Below are 17,193 nucleotides of genomic sequence, written 5' to 3' on the forward strand. Positions count from 1 at the left end.
AAAGCATCGTATCAGAAGCAAGATAATTGGTAAATCTATTAGCATGTCTCGTCTAATCTGACACACGCTATGGAGCGTATCCTGAACAACCTTTATCTAGCCTGTGCCTTCCAAGAAGCAACATGAGTATTCGCCACGCCTCTCTTCTCCTCAATCGCTCTAATTCTCTCCGCCTCAATCTTCGCCGCAGCCTCTCGCTTTCTTTTCTCTTCTCGCTCCACCTGTTCTGGACGTCTTACCGCGATGTCCTTGGGCTTGAGATCACTGAAAAGCGCTTTGAAGACATATTCGACGAGCCAGCAGCCGACGTAGTCAATGACCATGAGTGCGGTCAGCGTCCATTTGAACTCCTTCGTGAAGGGCACAAGACGTAGCTTCTCGCTGAGTTCTGGGATGAGTTCTGTGCTGCCTGCGAAGGCGACGAATGAGCAGCCGAGTAGACCGTAGTACATGCCTTTGTTCTCGCGGATGGACTCTCGGAAGGGACGACCTTGGTAGTTGATGGCGAAGGTTGAGACTTGTTGGATGAGTTGCATGAGGTAGACGGCTGAGTTGAGCAGCGATGGCTCGAACTCGCCTTCGAGGTCGACTTCGTCGCTAGGTGGTACAATGCTGTAGACTGTGTTCGAGAGGTAGATGAGTGTTGCGCAGTGGATGGCAAATTGGCCGAGAACAGATCCGAGAATGTACATATTGAGGATATTCGGTTGTGGTCGTTCTCGTGACAGTGCTTCAACAGACTTGGCGCGAGAGATGGAGAGGAAGCAGACAGACATCATCATGCCAGAGATGGTGACCTGGCCATCGCCGAACTTGATACCAGAAAGGTAGATGACCGAGAGAGAATATGCTGAGATCAGGCAGTTGAGCGCCAGAATCTTGTACATCTGAATGGTAGCAACGAGGGTGCAGCGGCCTTGTCGAATGATGTTGGGGATGGCAACGACGTTGGCAAGTTTGCTAGTGAACGGGGCTGCAACAGAAGCATCTCCGAGCTTAATTGTAGGTGGTTCATTCTCGTCAAGTTCGCTTTCCATCAGTGATGATGTGAGCTTGTCTGCCCATCCAGCTGCTTTCTGTTGCGCTTCTTGTGCTCGCTTTTCTTGTGGTGTCAGATTCGAATTTGCCTGCTGTAGAGCTTGTGCTCCAGGGGAGGTAATAGTCTCAATGGTGCCATTGGCCGAGCCGTTTTCGGCAGAGATTCCCTTCTTCTCGGCGATAGCCTTCATGGCAGCCTCGTAGTGAGGGTTCTTTGGCCCTGGAGGGTAGAGGTGGGCAATGTGCTTCGGTACCGGCGGCTCAGGTTGGTTGAACCTCTTCATCATGGAACATTGCTTCTCGTAGACCGCCTTCATCTGGTTGTTTCTGAAGTGTTCGCCAATCTTGTTGAGAACTTCTTGTGTGCCATTAAGCAGGGCAACACCGATATGGGCTTGCTTGAGAGCACCAACATCATTCGTGCCATCACCACACATGAGTGTTGTGTAGCCCAGTTCCTTGAGACCAATAAGAATCTCCTCTTTCTGCTTGGGTGAGACTCGAGCATAGACCCAGGTGTATCGTAGCAGCTTCAGGAACGCCTTCTGGCCTGTGAACTTTGAAAGTGCATAGCCTGTAACGCAGATATCCTTGGTGTCGATAATCTTTTGGTCGAGGTCAGCGGTCGGATCGACGGGAATGACAGTTTTCTCATCAACACTTCTCCAGACCAATTTCTCGCCAGAGGTATCGTTCTCCGGTGCATCGAGAATCAAACATTCTCGATCAACTATTTCAACCTGTCGTGCCACATGCACAGCTGTGAGAGGATTATCACCAGTAATCATCACTGTCCTGTGACTGCTCTCGTTCAGCATCTGAACAGCTTTCAGAGCGTCATCCTTCAGAGGTGTCTGTAGCACCAGAAACCCTGCGAAGTGGAGCTCGGCTTCGACATCTTCACGTTTTAGGTCGTTGATACGTTTCTGACCAATTTCGGTGTCGACAGAAAGGTACTTGTAGGCCAATGCAAGCACACGGAAGCCATTTCTGGTGAAATGTTTGAACGTCTCCTCGTACTTTGGTGGTGTGTCAACGAGCATTTTTCGGATAGTTTCAGGAGCACCCTTCACGCCTACAAAAGTGCCTTTTGCTTTCCTGCCTGTTCCAGGGTCAGTCATCAAAGCAGTAGCAACAGAACTTTGTCTTTTCAGAGCTGAAGAGAACTGAAATCGTCGCTTGATCTGCACAACATGTGTTGCAGCCTGATTCGACTTCGGTCCTTTGGGAGGATTGCTCGTGAGTGTGTCATTGTTGCCGAGTGTCCAACCGAGAGCATTGAGGGTAGCCTTCTCCATGGGGTCTCCAACAATGTCGCCCTCATCGAGTTTGACTAGTGCGTGTGCCGTAGCGAGAACGAGCGTAGTATATGTTCCACAATCTGGAACCCGGGTCACGGTAGAGTGTGCGCCATTAGGTTCAGCTGGCACGCCGGGTTGACCAAGCTGGAGACCAGCTACACCATCCACAACCAGATCTTCTCCAGTCAAGGTACCTGTCTTGTCGAAGCATGCGACATCGACACGGCCAGCATATGGTATTCTGAACGGTTCCGTGCAAAAGATGGCGAATCTGCTCAGAGCAGCAAGGGAGGTGTTCACAGCCAAGGAGAGTTCCATCGGCAGCTCTGGTGGCACCACGCTTGTGACAATCAAGATGCAGTCCAGAAGTAGCTTTGACCTTTTTCGACCTTTTTTCACACCTTCTTGCCACACGTACCAGGAGGCAGCCAACGCAAATATTAACAGGAACAGGATAAACCATAAAGCTTCGGCATTGTTGGCAGATACACGCTCGGTAGAGAAGATCATGGTTCGAACCAGACTGCCCTGGCTGGTCTCGAAACCAGTTTTGAGCACGACAGCCATGGCACCTTTGTCGGGTGGTGGTGACACGCCATTTCGTAGCTGAGGAACAGATTCAGGTGCATCTTCGCTAGCGTTCGGGTGGGTGATTTGGAGGACCTTCGTGCCACCATACAGAAAAGCATTCTTGTCTAGACCTTCAGGGTCGATAGTAGCGTCTCCAGGACGAAGCTGAACAGACTCTTTGAGGAGAGGTGTACTCTCACCAGACAGCATGGCTTCGTTAACGATAGCCGTTCCCTCGATTAATAGCATATCACATGCTACACCGGAATCTTCTTGTGTTCGGTTAACTGAGGCGAGATCTCCCGGCAGAAGCTTGTCGCTCTTGATCTCCGCCCATTTGCCTGCCCGGAAGACCCAGATGTCGTATGGTTTAATGCTCATGCCACGGAACTCGTTCAACGTTCTTTGCCTCTGCCAGACGACGGTACTCTCGAAAACAACCAACATGAAGAGGGTGAACAGTGAATAATACCAATAATCGTCCAGAAGCCAAAGGCCGACGCAGAAGAGCTGGAATATGAAGAAAGGCGCCACAGCATGCTCTTTGAACAACTCTGTGAAAGTTGGCACTGGTATATCAAAGGTATTGTCTCCATAGTGCTTATTGACCTCTTGCACCTTAGCTGGCGTAGCTAGACCTTTCGATTCTTGAAAGTGTCCAATGGTCGGCTTCTCTTTTTGGTCCAGAAGATACGTCAGAGGAGCGAATGTCTTCCTCTCGGGAGAATAGACGAAACGACGTTTCTGGAAGAGGAAAGAGGTTTTGGTCTTGGAGCCTTCGATTTCTCGCTCGATCTTACATATTCCCGCAGCTCCAGAGTTGACAGCAGGAATGATCTTAATCAAAGAGGCATCTTCGACAGTCTTTGCGGTGGTGCAGGTAAACTGGGTGTCCAAGTTGACACTCCATTTCGTAGAGAGCCATGCCAGAGCCTGGAGACACGTAATTGTGGCCACCCACACGAAAGTCCATTCTTGTCCATCGATGTAGTCGTCGTATCGGTCTTGGTCTAGGTAAAGAGCAAGGAAGATTGGCCACAGAATCGTGAAAGGCCATACGTAAAGGCGAAGGTAGATGGGCAACGGGTTGTGTAGACTTGCCCGCTGCACTTGTTCGTTGTCAACGAGTCGAGGACTGCGCATGGTGTTAGATCTGTTGCAATTGAGCATCCTCTGTGCTTACCTGTCGGCCGCCATCGTGTCTGATTCGAGCCTCAGTCAAGAGCTCGCGCGCAATGGTTCAGAACAACAAAACGCCAGAGCGATAATCGAAATCTGTACTTTACGATTGCGCGCACGAAAATACGTAGTTATGCATCGACGCCGAACATTGGCTTGAGACTAAGCCGCTTTAGTGCTTGGATGCACACCCATGTGCTCGTTTGGGGAGGCCAATCACAACTACTTTATCCCTGAAATGATACTACGAAAGAGAATAACCTCAAACGCTTTCGAAATGCAATATTATCTTGTGGAAGAATATCACAGAAGTTTCAGGTGCACTCTGCTACACTGAAACAATAATATCCATTTCTTGAAGACGCTCATCCCAGAGCGCAAGCTGCTCAAAAGGTAAAAAGCTCACGTGAGCAGCCTTGACTCACTCAACTTTCTCCAGTGGTGAATAAACAGACGACTTTGTATCAATTCCTGGGTACTATCTTGTCGTTGACTAATTTCTTAATTTGCTTGACCATGGCCGAACAGAATGGCGAAGCAAGCATGGTGGACAAAGTGAAAGACACTGTAGAAGCAGCCAAGGGTACTGTTGAGGACGCGTTACCTGTTAGATCGAAGGCGTCCATCAAGAAAGAACAGAAAGCGCTGGAGAAAGCAAAGAAGAAGGAAGCGTATGCAAAGGAAGCCCAGGCTGCACCGAAGACGAAGCCAGCGAAACCAGTCAAAGATGAGCAAGCCGCGCCAGTGAGAGACCCTGATGCAATGTTCAAGGAAGGCTGGCTGGACGAAGTTCGGAAAGAACGACCAGAACCCGACGTCTACACTCGATTCCCTCCTGAGCCTAATGGCTATCTTCATATAGGGCACAGCAAAGCCATTGCCGTCAATTTTGGCTTCGCAAGGTATCATGGTGGCAAGTGCTACCTAAGGTTTGACGATACTAATCCCGAGGCTGAAGAGGAGAAGTTCTTCACCGCAATCGAGGACATCATTCGGTGGCTGGGCTTCAAACCCTACAGAATCACCTATTCAAGTGACAACTTCGACAAGCTCTACAAGCTTGCAGAAGAGCTCATCGAGAGGGATGGCGCCTATGTATGCCATTGCACAGACGAGCAAATCAAAGATCAGAGGGGCGGGACGGATGAGAAGAACAAGCATCCTCGATATGGTTGTGAGCACCGTAGCAGACCGACAGAGGAGTCGCTAGCCGAGTTCAGGGCCATGAAAGACGGCAAGTACAAGCCAAGAGCGGCATTCTTGAGGATGAAGCAGGATGACTTTGTGACCGGCAACCCTCAAATGTGGGATCTCGCAGCCTACCGGATCATCGACCAGCCACACCACCGAACGGGTACCAAATGGAAGATCTACCCGACGTACGACTTTACCCACTGCCTTTGCGACAGCTTCGAACATATCACGCACTCCCTTTGCACAGTCGAGTTCATCAATTCTCGAGAATCATATGAATGGCTTTGCGACAAGGTAGAGGTGTACAAGCCAATGCAGCGGGAATATGGCCGTCTCAATCTGACGGGCACGATCATGTCGAAACGAAAGATTGCTAGGTTGGTGAAGGAAGGCAAGGTCTTGGACTGGGATGACCCACGGCTATACACCCTTGTGGCGCTTCGCAGACGTGGTGTACCTCCGGGAGCGATTCTGTCATTTGTGAACGAGCTTGGTGTGACAACAGCGAGGTCCAATATTCAGACAGTGCGGTTCGAGAGTTCAGTTCGCAAATACCTTGAGATGACTGTTCCTCGTCTTATGGTCATAACCGATCCGATCAAGGTTATCATCGACAACTTACCCGAAGATTACGAAGAAGAGGTGGAAAATGGCTTCGGACCAAAGAATGTCGATATGGGCTCACACAAAATGCCGTTTACCAGAACAGTTTACATCGAGAGAGATGACTTCAGAGAGACTGCCAGTAAGGACTTCTTCAGACTCGCTCCTGGTTCTTCGGTAGGGTTGCTCAAGGTGACATACCCAATCACTTGCACAAGCTTCAAAAAAGATGATACCACCGGTCTCGTGACGGAAGTTCATGCAACCTACGACAAGCCAGCGGAAGGTGAGACATTCAAGAAGCCAAAGTCCTATATTCATTGGGTCGCCGAGTCCTCAAAGCACTCGTCGCCGGTCAAAGTCGAGGCTCGTGTCTTCAACTCATTGTTCAAGTCGGATAACCCAGAGGCAGTTGAGCCCGACTTCATGGCAGACATACGAGAGGATAGCTTGGTCACATTCCCAAACGCTTTGGCAGAGGTCGGCCTGACAGAGATTCAGCGCCGAGCGCCATGGCCGGAAGAGGCGGGGGAGGCCAACGGAGAGGTCAAGCCAGGACGCGAGTCAGTTCGCTTCCAAGCTATGCGTGTGGGCTACTTCTGCGTGGACAGGGAGACGACGCCGGAGAAGATCATACTAAACCGTATCGTGGGGTTGAAGGAGGATGCAGGAAAGGGTAGCGCTTGAAGGCTTACATTGCGTGATACAATGCTCGAAGTTCCATCCGCGGAAAGGGTGATGACGAGGGTTTCTCTGCGCTTGCATGATTAGATGATACCACGATAGCGATAGCATAGATAGCATCCGAAATGATGGATGATGACAAGCATGCCAGTGTTGAAACTCGTTGTAGTATTGCAGTAATCTGGACGAAACTTCAAGTTGCAGTGACGATGCGGCCTCGAAGTGCAAGCACGGGCGTGTCCAGGTCTGGCCGCCGAGCACTTCCGCTGCCACTTCCCTAACCTCAGACACCATAATAACACTGCGGCCTGTTGGCCACTTTCCCGGACAGGCTCGTTTCTGCCGCTCGTCCATATCTTAATACAGCATACATGGGCCTCGACAAGCCATGTCGAAAAGGACCCTCGGTGGTGGTCGAGTGCTTGGAAGTGGTCGATCCTTAGGTCCCGCCCCGAAGCCACCAACACCCCTGCCCGATCATGTCCTCTCTCCCTCGAACAGCAGCATCTCTCTAGATGGATCTGGAAGCGGACACTCAACTCCGCCGTCTTCGGAGTCTCAGGACATCGCATCGAGAGTATCGCTTGACCATGGCCCTGCCGGACTCCCACTCCTCCCACCGGCCGGCGACCGGCTCGCCTGCCCAATATGTAACGAAGAAATGGTTACACTATTACAGCTGAACAGACATCTGGATGATGCGCATAGAGAAATACAGGAGGAGCAGCAAGATGAAGTCAAAGACTGGTTCAAGCAACAGATGTCCAAGGCGAAGAAGTTCCAACCACTGGCGGTAATCAACCAGAAGTTGAAGGGTCTAGACATGTTCGAGTCGAACGATGAGATTGCCAGGAGCAGCACACCCACGCCTCGCCATGAATCGCATACACCGAGCCAAAGAGCAAGATCTGTCTCGCCTGCACCTCCCCCGAAGCCAGCCGCTCCGCTCGATCCAGACGAGGCGGTCACGAAGAAGCACTGGCAACGCCGTTCTGGCAACGACATGTGCTCTGATCCTACATGCGGTAGGAGGCTTGGGGCTACAACAAATGGCATTGTGAATTGCAGGCATTGTGGGAAGCTGTTCTGTGAAGAGCATACCATGTACCAGATGAAGTTGTCAATGTCAGCTCAGCACGAACCGGTAAGAGGATATTGGTGTCGGGTCTGCGAAACCTGCTACAAGAGCCGGGAAGGCTACAACGACAAGCATGGGATAGAAAGAGATCATATGGATGCCTTCGCTCGCAAAAGGCAAGATACAGTGGGCAAACGAAGCATGGAAGTCTCGAGGCTTGAGAAAAGGTTGTCAAGACTGACACAGCTGCTGGCAAACCCGCCGGAAGAGCTACCGCAGGCAAACAAAAGGTGGTCGCTCACATCATGGGGTCAGAACGATCCCAAGAAATTGCTCGAGCAATCGGTAGTGTCATGGGAGAACGACGCGGATGTGCTGCGCTGCCCTTACTGCCAGCAGGACTTTTCCCAATACACGTTTAGGAGACATCATTGCAGGACATGCGGGAAGGTCGTGTGCGGTGATCCAACGACCGGCTGCTCTACGATGCTAGCTCTAAATGTTGCTACTCGTAAGTACTAGCTCATCAAATGCAGTTGGCGATTGCTGACCTCCAAGCTAACATGTTTGTTCCTGTCACAGAGAAGCCCCCACCGCAAGATACTATCGCCTTGGATGTCAGATTATGCAAGGAATGCAACCATACACTGTTCTCACAAGCCGACTTCCAAGCCTCACTGACCTCGCCTGCTGTTGTGACATTCAACCGTGCGTACCACAATCTCCTCGAGTTCGAAAGAGGCATCCGTTTGATGCTCCCAAGATTTCAGAAGTTGCTGCAAGCATTACAGGATCCTGACTCACCTCCGACGTCGACTCAACTTAGCGATGCATCTCGTACACGCAAGCGTGTTATGGATGCCTTCACCCAGTATGACACCGCAGCTCGGCGGATCCGGGATATGCCAAGCACGTCTCCTACGCAACTGAAGCTACAGAAAGCCATTCACCAGAATGCAACACAATTCTTGCACTTGCATATGCTTCCGCTGAAATCATTGCCGAAAGTCCTCAAGCATGCTACACCCAATGGTGACCTCACACCACGAACCAATTCTCTGGTACCTGGCTCATCTCCGCTCGCCACTCCGGATGGAGGAAAGCCACAAAGTGCGTTGGCTTCGATACGCTACAACCACGTTCGGAACGACTCTTCTTCTGCCGTGTCACTCTCCTCAATTACTTCGTCTCGGATATCAGAGCTAGAAGCAGAAGAGAAGTCCTTACGGGAGAGGATGATCATTTTGGAAGAACAGAAGTTCATGGTGCAAGAAATGATAGCAGATGCAAATAAAAGGAGGAAGTTCGACGAAGTGGCTGCCTTGGCAGGCAATGTTGAAGATCTCAGTCGGGAAATTGATGGTATACAAGGAATGCTTACCAACCTGGATTTTGAAGGGGCATATCGTGACGCTGGTGTACAGGGCCTAGGGAACGGGTTGGGTTCTGGCGTCAATAGCCCGGTGAGAAGGGACTCTGCGTTGCAAGTTGGAAATACCAGCAATATAGAGCAGAATCATAAGGATGGAGGGAATGGTTAGGCTGATGCATGGGTGTATTGGTTTATTCTTAAGCAGGCGTTCAGCATCTTCAGGCGTCGGTTCAGGTTTGTCTTTGCTCAGCTAGAGCAGGAGACATGTTCTCATGATACGACACTGCATGACATAGAAACTGTTATCTGGCCTTCTCCCTGTTTTCGACTCTCTGATCTGAGCGGACTCCGGAGCGGCCACCTCCCGTATATAGTATATGGTGGCCACTTGACCTGCCCGAATTTATGCTTGATAGCGGCCACCTTTAATGTCTGGGAGGCGAATGGTATGAAGCCTTTGTGCTGCTTAGGTAACCCACGCTAATCCGGTCGGCGAAGCAGGGACCGACCAGTCTAGGAAATTTCTCGAGAAAGAGCTCATGCGATCATCTGTCCAGACAATTGCCATCAGACTATAACTCGCGCAACTCCCCTCTTCTTCCTCCCTGCCCTTGACAACTTAGAACAACTTGTAATCATGTTTCGAACACAATTACTACGCTCGAGCCGCGCCGCTTCTCAAGCAATAAAACAGACGGGGCGAATCCAACAAATACAACAATCATCATATTCATCACTTAGCACAAGGACAGCACGACTCTCACAACCCACAACATCGCAATACCTCTCGCGGCGATGGCAATCCACAGAAACCCAAGCATCAGAAGCGAAACCCGCCGAGCCAGCAGAAGCATCACCAGAAGCTGCCCTGAAACAAGAAATAGAAAAGAAGAACAAGGAGATAATAGACCTCAAGGTGAGCAGCCACACTCCCACTCTCGACATCCAACAACAGACCACTGACATAATACACAGGATAAATATCTCCGCAGCGTAGCAGACTACCGCAACCTCCAAGACCGCACAGCCCGCGACAACACCGCAGCCCGCCAATTCGCCATCCAACGCTTCGCAACCGACCTCCTAGACAGCATCGACAACCTCGACCGCGCCCTCTCCGCCGTCCCCGAAGCCGCACTCGGCAAGTCATCCTCGTCTAGCGCTGACTCCGACTCCGTAACCTCAAACACATCCTCCTCCGACCCCAACAAAGCCGCCGCCACAGAATCCACATCCACATCCCAATCAAATGCATCAACATCAGAACCCAACAAAGACCTCCTCTCCCTCTACAACGGCCTCAAAATGTCCGACAGCATAATGATGCAGACCCTCAAAAAACACGGTCTCGAGCGCTTCGATCCGCTCGAACGTGAAGGCCGCAAATTCGATCCGAATATGGATGAGGCGACGTTTTTCACGAAAGTGGAGGGCAAGGGAGATGGAGAGGTGTTCTACACGCAAAGTAAGGGGTATACGCTTAATGGACGGGTTATACGGGCGAGTAAGGTGGGTGTTGTGAAGAATTCGTAGACGGACATATACACAAAATCATGGATTGTTGATGGTGTGGGATTCTGAGGGCTGGGTTTCCGACTTGCACGTTTTACGTTGCTGCAGCAGCTGTAAGACTGCTCTGGCATTTGCCGGTTCGAGAGAGGGTGGAGTGTTGGGTGCTGGTCGTGACGTCTCAATATACGCAATGGCAATGGCATTGCCTGATGGGAAGACTTAGCTGCAACAGCAGCTTTTGTCAAAGCGCACCTCTTGAACATATACAGCGGCGACTTGACCTGCCCAAATGCATGGTTAAGAGTGGCCATCTTGGTTGTCTGGAAGGTGGCAGCGGAGGCAAGTTGCGGTCAAGGAACAACGTCGGGATACCATATTGGTCCTTTCGAAGGCGGATAAGCCAGTCATGTATATTTATTTGATCTCTTCTCAGAGCCACGGAAAGATGGATGGACATGGTTCATAAAAGTCGATATGGCACATAATGAATGTATAACTACTAGACTGCTAGAATCGGGTAACGAAAGAACCGTGGCAAGTCATCTAAGGGCTCAAGCATATATTATAATTCTTCATATGTTTTAATTCTTTTATTCGTATTTGCTATGATAGGCGTAGCAGTAGCGCCCATTTGCTAGCATGAACATGAGTTGTAGCAGATGATTACCTCGGCGTGGCTGCTCCCTTAATGATCACCAGAAGAGTACACAGCCTAAGCCCAGGCGATTCACCCATGGACAGCAACACTCAAAGAATGATTCGAGAGCAGACTTCCACGAGCAGCAGCCATCATTGTCATGCTCCTGGGACTCAAGGTTGTCCTCCTGCTCCTCCGGTATTGTGTGTAAAGCAGGCTCGAATACCAGCACTGTACCATACCAGCGACCTCTAGTCGTCACATCCTGACAACCATCATTTTGATTCGGTTGATCAGGAGGTGTGCGAGGTTCTTCCTAGGAGCCTGTGGAAGTCCTTGTTAGACCTGGCTCTTCATCACTTCCATCATCGGTACTCGAATCTTGACCACCAGTGGCATCTGCCGAAGGACCCGCGACACTCTCAGAGGTCTTCTAGGCCCTCTCGCTGCTCAAAACATCGTACTGGCCACCTGTGCTAGAATCTGCACCACTGCCAGCATGTTTCGGTGCACCAGCAGAGATTGTGTCATCAGCAGCATTCTTCTGGAAGGTCTGCTCAGCGACTCGACCAGGGTCGTATTGACCACCAACATTGCCGGTGAATGTTCCTGTCTCTGGGACGTCACCTCCTTCCGTCAAGTTGGCACCCTTGGGCTTGAATTGACCTTCAGAATGGATAGCTCCAGAGACTGAGGCGGCATAGTTGGGTGCAGTATCTGCGCTGCCGCTGCTGGTCTGTCCGCTGCTGGTCTGTCCGCTGCTGGTCTGTCCGCTGCTGGTCTGTCCACTGCTGGAGTTACCACTGCTGGAGTTACCGTTGCCACCTGTGCTAGATGACGTGGTACCTTGTTGGCCCGATCCTTGATTGAGAGCTGCAGATCCCGAAGAGATATTCGAGTCCTTGCCAGATGATGAGCCAGTGAGGCCAGCACCACCAGCAGCAAAGCTATCACCTGATGCTCCGCTGTATGTTCCTCCTGTTGTGGTGTTGGGGCTGCTGCTTGAGTTTCCTGGACCACCAGCATATCCCTGTGAGCTGTGAACGCCGTCGAATTGAGCCTGACCAGCAGCATCTGGGTACTTGAGTCCAGAGGCTCCCTTCACATCAGACCCTTGGGCCAAAGCGTCTTGCTTCTCGCGAGTGGAATTATCTGTTGCTGGATGTAGAGCTGTAGCACCAGATGTGTCTGTTGTGTTCAAGGTAGAGTTTGAGCCCTTCACGCCCATCACGTGTGCATTCTCGTTCTCTGAGAAGCCACCACCTTCTTTCATGGATTGTGCTGCGAGGGAGTCTGAGGTGACGGCACCTGTTGCTTCTTGACCACCCTGCTGGGGGTTGTTTGCTCTTGGGTTGGCTGCGGTGGACCCGGTAGACATATTGATAGTGTTCTGATTGGAAGTTGTAGTAGATTGTTTGGTAAGATTCTGTATCAGTTCTTGGTATTATTACAGATGATATGGATGAGGACAAAGTTGTAGAGAAAGAAACGTAGCTACGAGGTACATAAAACAATCCTTTGCAGTGTGATGCTCATTCGAAACTCAGAGAAGCAGGAGCGCATGTGACATCATGCGGGACATCCCACCTACGGTAGGTACGTGAGGTCATCTGGGTGCTCACCATGCCTAAAATTCCACGATGTTGAGCCAAAAGGGCACATCAACAGGCGGGTCCTCAGGGAATGGAAATTTTGATGAAGTTCCAAAGAATGATGGATATGCTTGTGATCCTTGAAGAACTTCGTAACATTTGGGTATCATAATTGCTAGCCTGAGCGGACCCTAGCAAGGGAATCACTCAGTTTTGTCGGGTCTACCTCCGATCATTTGCTCTATCGATTTTGTGGAATGAAGCATAGCAGCGTCAGCATGTCACCATGTCTATATCATTAATCGTGTGCTCCAATCTTGAATGCCTAAGACAGTATAGGCCAAGTCGCAAATGAGTACTACCTCAAAGCCTTGCGGGCGAAAGTCGGTAGCACAAATGCTGCTTTGTGAATGTCTTGGTTGTAGTATTTGCAGAGCTTCTCTTCCTCCTCCTTGCTCCAGCTTCGAAGTGGCTCTTTCAAGTTGCGTTCGGCATCCTTGCAGCAAACCATGAATCCAATCTGGCCTGAAGGATAGGTGGGGATAGTGGTGTATGCATATTCGACGTTAGGGAAGACTTGCTTGCAATCAGCCTTGAGCTTGGTGATCAGGGGAAGGTGAAGCCATTGGTTTTCAGCTGCAAAAGGTCAAGTCAGTACAGTAACTTGATGTGAAAGGGGACGATTCGAGGATCGGAAGGGCATGGGTCGTACAACCTTGGGTCGTGATAACACCACCCTCCTTTAGTGCTCCAAAAAGCAGCTCAAAATATGGCTTCTGAAAGAGGGACTCGGCAGGTCCTTCTGGGTCACTGCTGTCCGTGACAATAACGTCGAATTCGTTCTTGTAGTCTGCGAGGAATTTGAAACCGTCTCCGATGTGAACGCTCACGTTAGGGTGCTGGTAGCCGATAGACATTCCTGGCAGATACTTCTTGCTGACCCGAATGACAGCCTCGTCAATGTCGCAAAGAATGGCTTTCTCGACAGTTTCGTGCTTGACGACCTCGCGCAGGACACCACCATCACCGCCCCCAATGACCAGGACATTCTTCGGGTTTGGGTGCGAGTTCATGGCCAGATGTGTGATCATCTCTTGGTATGAGAACTCGTCTCTTTCTGTGCATTGAATGACATTGTCGAGAACAAGGACGGTGCCATAATCGCTGCTTTCGAAGACAAGGACGTCCTGGTACTTGGACTTCTCGTGGTGTAGGACCTGGTTGACTTTCAAGGTCATGGCCTGGCCAGGCCACATGTCTGAGATCTCTCGGAACCAGCCATCTAGTACGGTCAGAATACATTACTGTGTCGATGCGCTCGTCGTTACCTTTGATTGTGGGGTGCTCAACTTCGGCCATCGTGTCGTATGTAAAAGTTTGGCGGGGAAACTGCGAAACAGATGCTCGAAAGAAAGAAGAGGCACGCTTGCAAATGTAAGATCGTTCTGTGCAACAGACTTGAAGAGCATGCGATGTACAAGCGAGCGAAGGAAGTGAACAAGGTGTGAATCGTGAAATCAATTTGGTAGCAATCGTGCTTGCAGACGTGGCATGAGAATGGTCAAAACAAAAGCTTTACGTGCGACCTAAGTTGTTCCGTCATAAATTCAAGCGAATGAAGGGCCTTTGCTGTCAAGGCGTCGCGAATGAAAAGCATGAAAATTTTGAGTGAAAGAGCATCAGGACATTATTCTTTCCGTCATGACAGTTCTGAGAAGGGACTTGGTGCGTGAGATGCGTGGCCTGTGGAGCTTGTGTCTGCAGCCAAAAATTCTAGCAGTCACAGAGATCGACGACGAGGTAGAGTATTGTAGCACCACACACGTGTAATAAAGCTATGGTGTACTTTTGCATGTCATTGCAAAAGAGAATATTATTTGCAGCCATTATTTCTCTGTGTGGTTGATTGATGTAAGGTATGTGGTGTACCGCTTACCACCCTGAAAACGGGGCCTTTGCTGTACATGTTTGGCGGACGACGACACAGAAGAAACGCATACTGCTTGCACCTATTGTTGGCTATGCTCTTTACCACCTCAGTGGTGTGCATGGGCAACCACCCTATATACAAATATTAGGGTTGAAGTATGATAGAGTTTGAATGGGTATCGGATCAATAATCGGGCGGCTGTTCGCCTCAAGCCAAGACGGCAATGTCGGGGAATCAGCAGCTTGGCAGCCTGGCAGCCATATTGGCATAGAATTTGTTCAATGGTGGTGACGACGCAAAAGCACTACGGTACTTCAACATGGAGACATCGCGGAGTGGGTGCGGCTGAAAAAGACAGAGAAAGTCAATGTCACTCGCGGACCAGTCTCTCGGCGAAGCCAGTTTCAAGGATGTTCGCAATTCACCTGGTAGGTGGATATCATCAAGAACCTCTTGCCTTCACATATCCATCTACATCCGCCATGACCGCGCAATGGGAGTCCAACGAGCAGCAGCAGCTGGGGTCTGCTGCTTTACTTCACTATCACACGCAGACTGATGGCGACGATGTGCGCTGGAAGGCGTTGCGCACTTGTGCTCGCAGCACTTTGTCTGTTGCTGCATCAGGTGGTTGAATGCGCCCAGGTCCCGGGAGATCTCCTCAGCCCGACGGCGTACGATTGGGGTCTCTACGGTGTCAGGCCTCGACAGTCCTTCAGATCATTCGGTCTTCGTCCCCCGTTACTGAACTTCTTACAATGGGACGAACGATGCGACAGCGGGTACACGTTACTGACGCCTCGTGGCACTCTTGTAACGCAACCAGCGCCGATCATCCTAGATGCACGAGGGGAACTGGTCTGGATGGACGACAGATTTGGGACAACCATGAACATGAAAGTCCAGAACTACCGGGGTGAACAGTACCTGACGTTCTGGGCTGGGACTATGGACATTTCCTTCGGACGAGGAACCTACTATATGCTTGACTCGTCCTACCAAGTATACAAACAGTTCTCCGCCGCAAATTCTATAGAGGGCGATTTCCACGAATTCTCCATCACCGAGAACGGTACCGCGCTACTCACCATGTACCCAATTACCCCAGCCGATCTCACATCACTAGGTGTGAAAGGCCAAGGCTGGATCTACGATGGCGTTTTCCAAGAAATTGATATCGAGACAGGAGAACTCCTATTTGAATGGCGCGCATCAGACCACTACGCCGTCAACGAGACGTTCTACCCCATCGACACCGTCAAACAAGCCCCCAATAACGTATTCGACTTCTTCCACATCAACAGCATCGACAAAGATGAGGCAGGCAACTACTACATCTCCTCCCGCTTCATGCACACCATCACCTGCATCTCACCAACCGGTGAAATCCGCTGGATCTATGGCGGAAAACGCAACGGCTTCACCGATTTATCCGATGGCGCCGCCACAGATTTCAAATTCCAACACCATGCACGACTCCACGACAACGGCACAATGACTATCTTCGACAACGGCAAATACGAGAAATGGTACCAAGACTGGTGGAAGACACAAAAGCCCAGTCGTGGGCTTCTGATGCAGCTGGATACGGAGCAGATGACGGCGGAACTATTGCAGGAGTACATCAATCCTGATATGCGCGGCGTGGCTTCGCAGGGGTCAATGCAAATTCTGCCGGATTCGGGAAATGTGCTCGTGGGTTGGGGCTACTACGGGTCATACACGGAGTTCACGCCCGATGGCGACGTTCTATGCCACATTCATTACATGCCCGAGGTGGTGATTAATATCGGCTGGGTGGGCTCGTACAGGTCATTCCGAACGAACACGTGGGTTGGGAGGCCGAAGGATCATCCAGCGATCTATCTGAAGCCTAGCGAGAAACGGGTCTATGTCAGTTGGAATGGTGCGACGGAGATTGACCACTGGGTTCTGCAGACCACGGAGGGTGAGGCTAGTGATGAGCTCGTCTTCACCGATGCTGTGACGGCAACGAAGCGAGGCTTTGAGACGAGTATTGAGGTGCCGCGGGCTTCGTTTCAGTACCTGCGCGTCGCGGCTGTGGATAAGACGGGTAACGTTCTTGCTACCACGTTAGTGGTGGACAAGGACAAGGGCAACGCGCCGCCTGACAAGTTCTGGACTTGGATAGTCGTTTGTGTCATGCTGATTTGTGTAGCGTATGCATCTTGGCGCGCAAGGAGGTGGCTGACGACGACTGCACAAGCGGCTTCACAAAAACTGAATGCCAGGGCCAGGCCGTATCGCGAGACATTTCGAATGAAGGAGGAACGAGGAGCGAGCGACGAACTTGAACCGTTATATGATGATTGACTTAAATAGTGATATGTTTATTGCCAACAGGAGTCCGAATCCTGAGAGGCGAGCGGGCTATGAACATACTTTTAGTTCCTCAATAGCCGCGTGAACGTGCAGCGCATGAGCCATATAAACCTAGGCCTAACGCAGGCGTACCCTATTAACCCATTACCAACACCGTAAC

At 50.7% G+C, this 17,193-nt stretch overlaps 7 protein-coding genes across 7 annotated transcripts; 4 read left to right on the forward strand and 3 right to left on the reverse strand.

The window, feature by feature from the left end:
• Positions 1–92: 92 nt before the first annotated feature.
• SPF1 (putative cation-transporting ATPase 1) lies at positions 93–4,106 on the reverse strand (the record flags this gene model as incomplete). The annotated part of the gene is made up of 2 exons (XM_064871723.1): positions 93–4,044; positions 4,093–4,106. The coding sequence occupies 2 exons, from the start codon at positions 4,104–4,106 to the stop codon at positions 93–95; spliced, it is 3,966 nt and encodes a 1,321-aa protein (XP_064732103.1).
• Positions 4,107–4,604: 498 nt separating this feature from the next.
• On the forward strand, positions 4,605–6,572 carry GLN4 (Glutaminyl-tRNA synthetase; the record flags this gene model as incomplete). Its single annotated transcript, XM_064871724.1, has 1 exon — positions 4,605–6,572. One exon carries the CDS (start codon positions 4,605–4,607, stop codon positions 6,570–6,572), a length of 1,968 nt encoding a protein of 655 aa, XP_064732104.1.
• Positions 6,573–6,957: 385 nt separating this feature from the next.
• PEP7 (carboxypeptidase Y-deficient) lies at positions 6,958–9,188 on the forward strand (the record flags this gene model as incomplete). The annotated part of the gene is made up of 2 exons (XM_064871725.1): positions 6,958–8,158; positions 8,206–9,188. The coding sequence occupies 2 exons, from the start codon at positions 6,958–6,960 to the stop codon at positions 9,186–9,188; spliced, it is 2,184 nt and encodes a 727-aa protein (XP_064732105.1).
• Positions 9,189–9,656: 468 nt separating this feature from the next.
• Positions 9,657–10,552, forward strand: mge1 (GrpE, mitochondrial; the record flags this gene model as incomplete). The annotated part of the gene is made up of 2 exons (XM_064871726.1): positions 9,657–9,935; positions 9,995–10,552. 2 exons carry the CDS (start codon positions 9,657–9,659, stop codon positions 10,550–10,552), a joined length of 837 nt encoding a protein of 278 aa, XP_064732106.1.
• Positions 10,553–11,601: 1,049 nt separating this feature from the next.
• PMZ80_003298 (uncharacterized protein) lies at positions 11,602–12,546 on the reverse strand (the record flags this gene model as incomplete). Its single annotated transcript, XM_064871727.1, has 1 exon — positions 11,602–12,546. The coding sequence occupies one exon, from the start codon at positions 12,544–12,546 to the stop codon at positions 11,602–11,604; it is 945 nt and encodes a 314-aa protein (XP_064732107.1).
• Positions 12,547–13,118: 572 nt separating this feature from the next.
• On the reverse strand, positions 13,119–14,119 carry SPE3 (putrescine aminopropyltransferase; the record flags this gene model as incomplete). The annotated part of the gene is made up of 3 exons (XM_064871728.1): positions 13,119–13,396; positions 13,476–14,042; positions 14,089–14,119. The coding sequence occupies 3 exons, from the start codon at positions 14,117–14,119 to the stop codon at positions 13,119–13,121; spliced, it is 876 nt and encodes a 291-aa protein (XP_064732108.1).
• Positions 14,120–15,172: 1,053 nt separating this feature from the next.
• On the forward strand, positions 15,173–17,024 carry PMZ80_003300 (uncharacterized protein; the record flags this gene model as incomplete). The annotated part of the gene is made up of 2 exons (XM_064871729.1): positions 15,173–15,259; positions 15,336–17,024. The coding sequence occupies 2 exons, from the start codon at positions 15,173–15,175 to the stop codon at positions 17,022–17,024; spliced, it is 1,776 nt and encodes a 591-aa protein (XP_064732109.1).
• Positions 17,025–17,193: the final 169 nt, after the last annotated feature.

The sequence above is a fragment of the Knufia obscura genome (assembly GCF_036327395.1).
Source record: "Knufia obscura strain CCFEE 5817 isolate CBS 148926 chromosome Unknown scaffold_3, whole genome shotgun sequence".
Taxonomy (NCBI): domain Eukaryota; kingdom Fungi; phylum Ascomycota; class Eurotiomycetes; order Chaetothyriales; family Trichomeriaceae; genus Knufia; species Knufia obscura.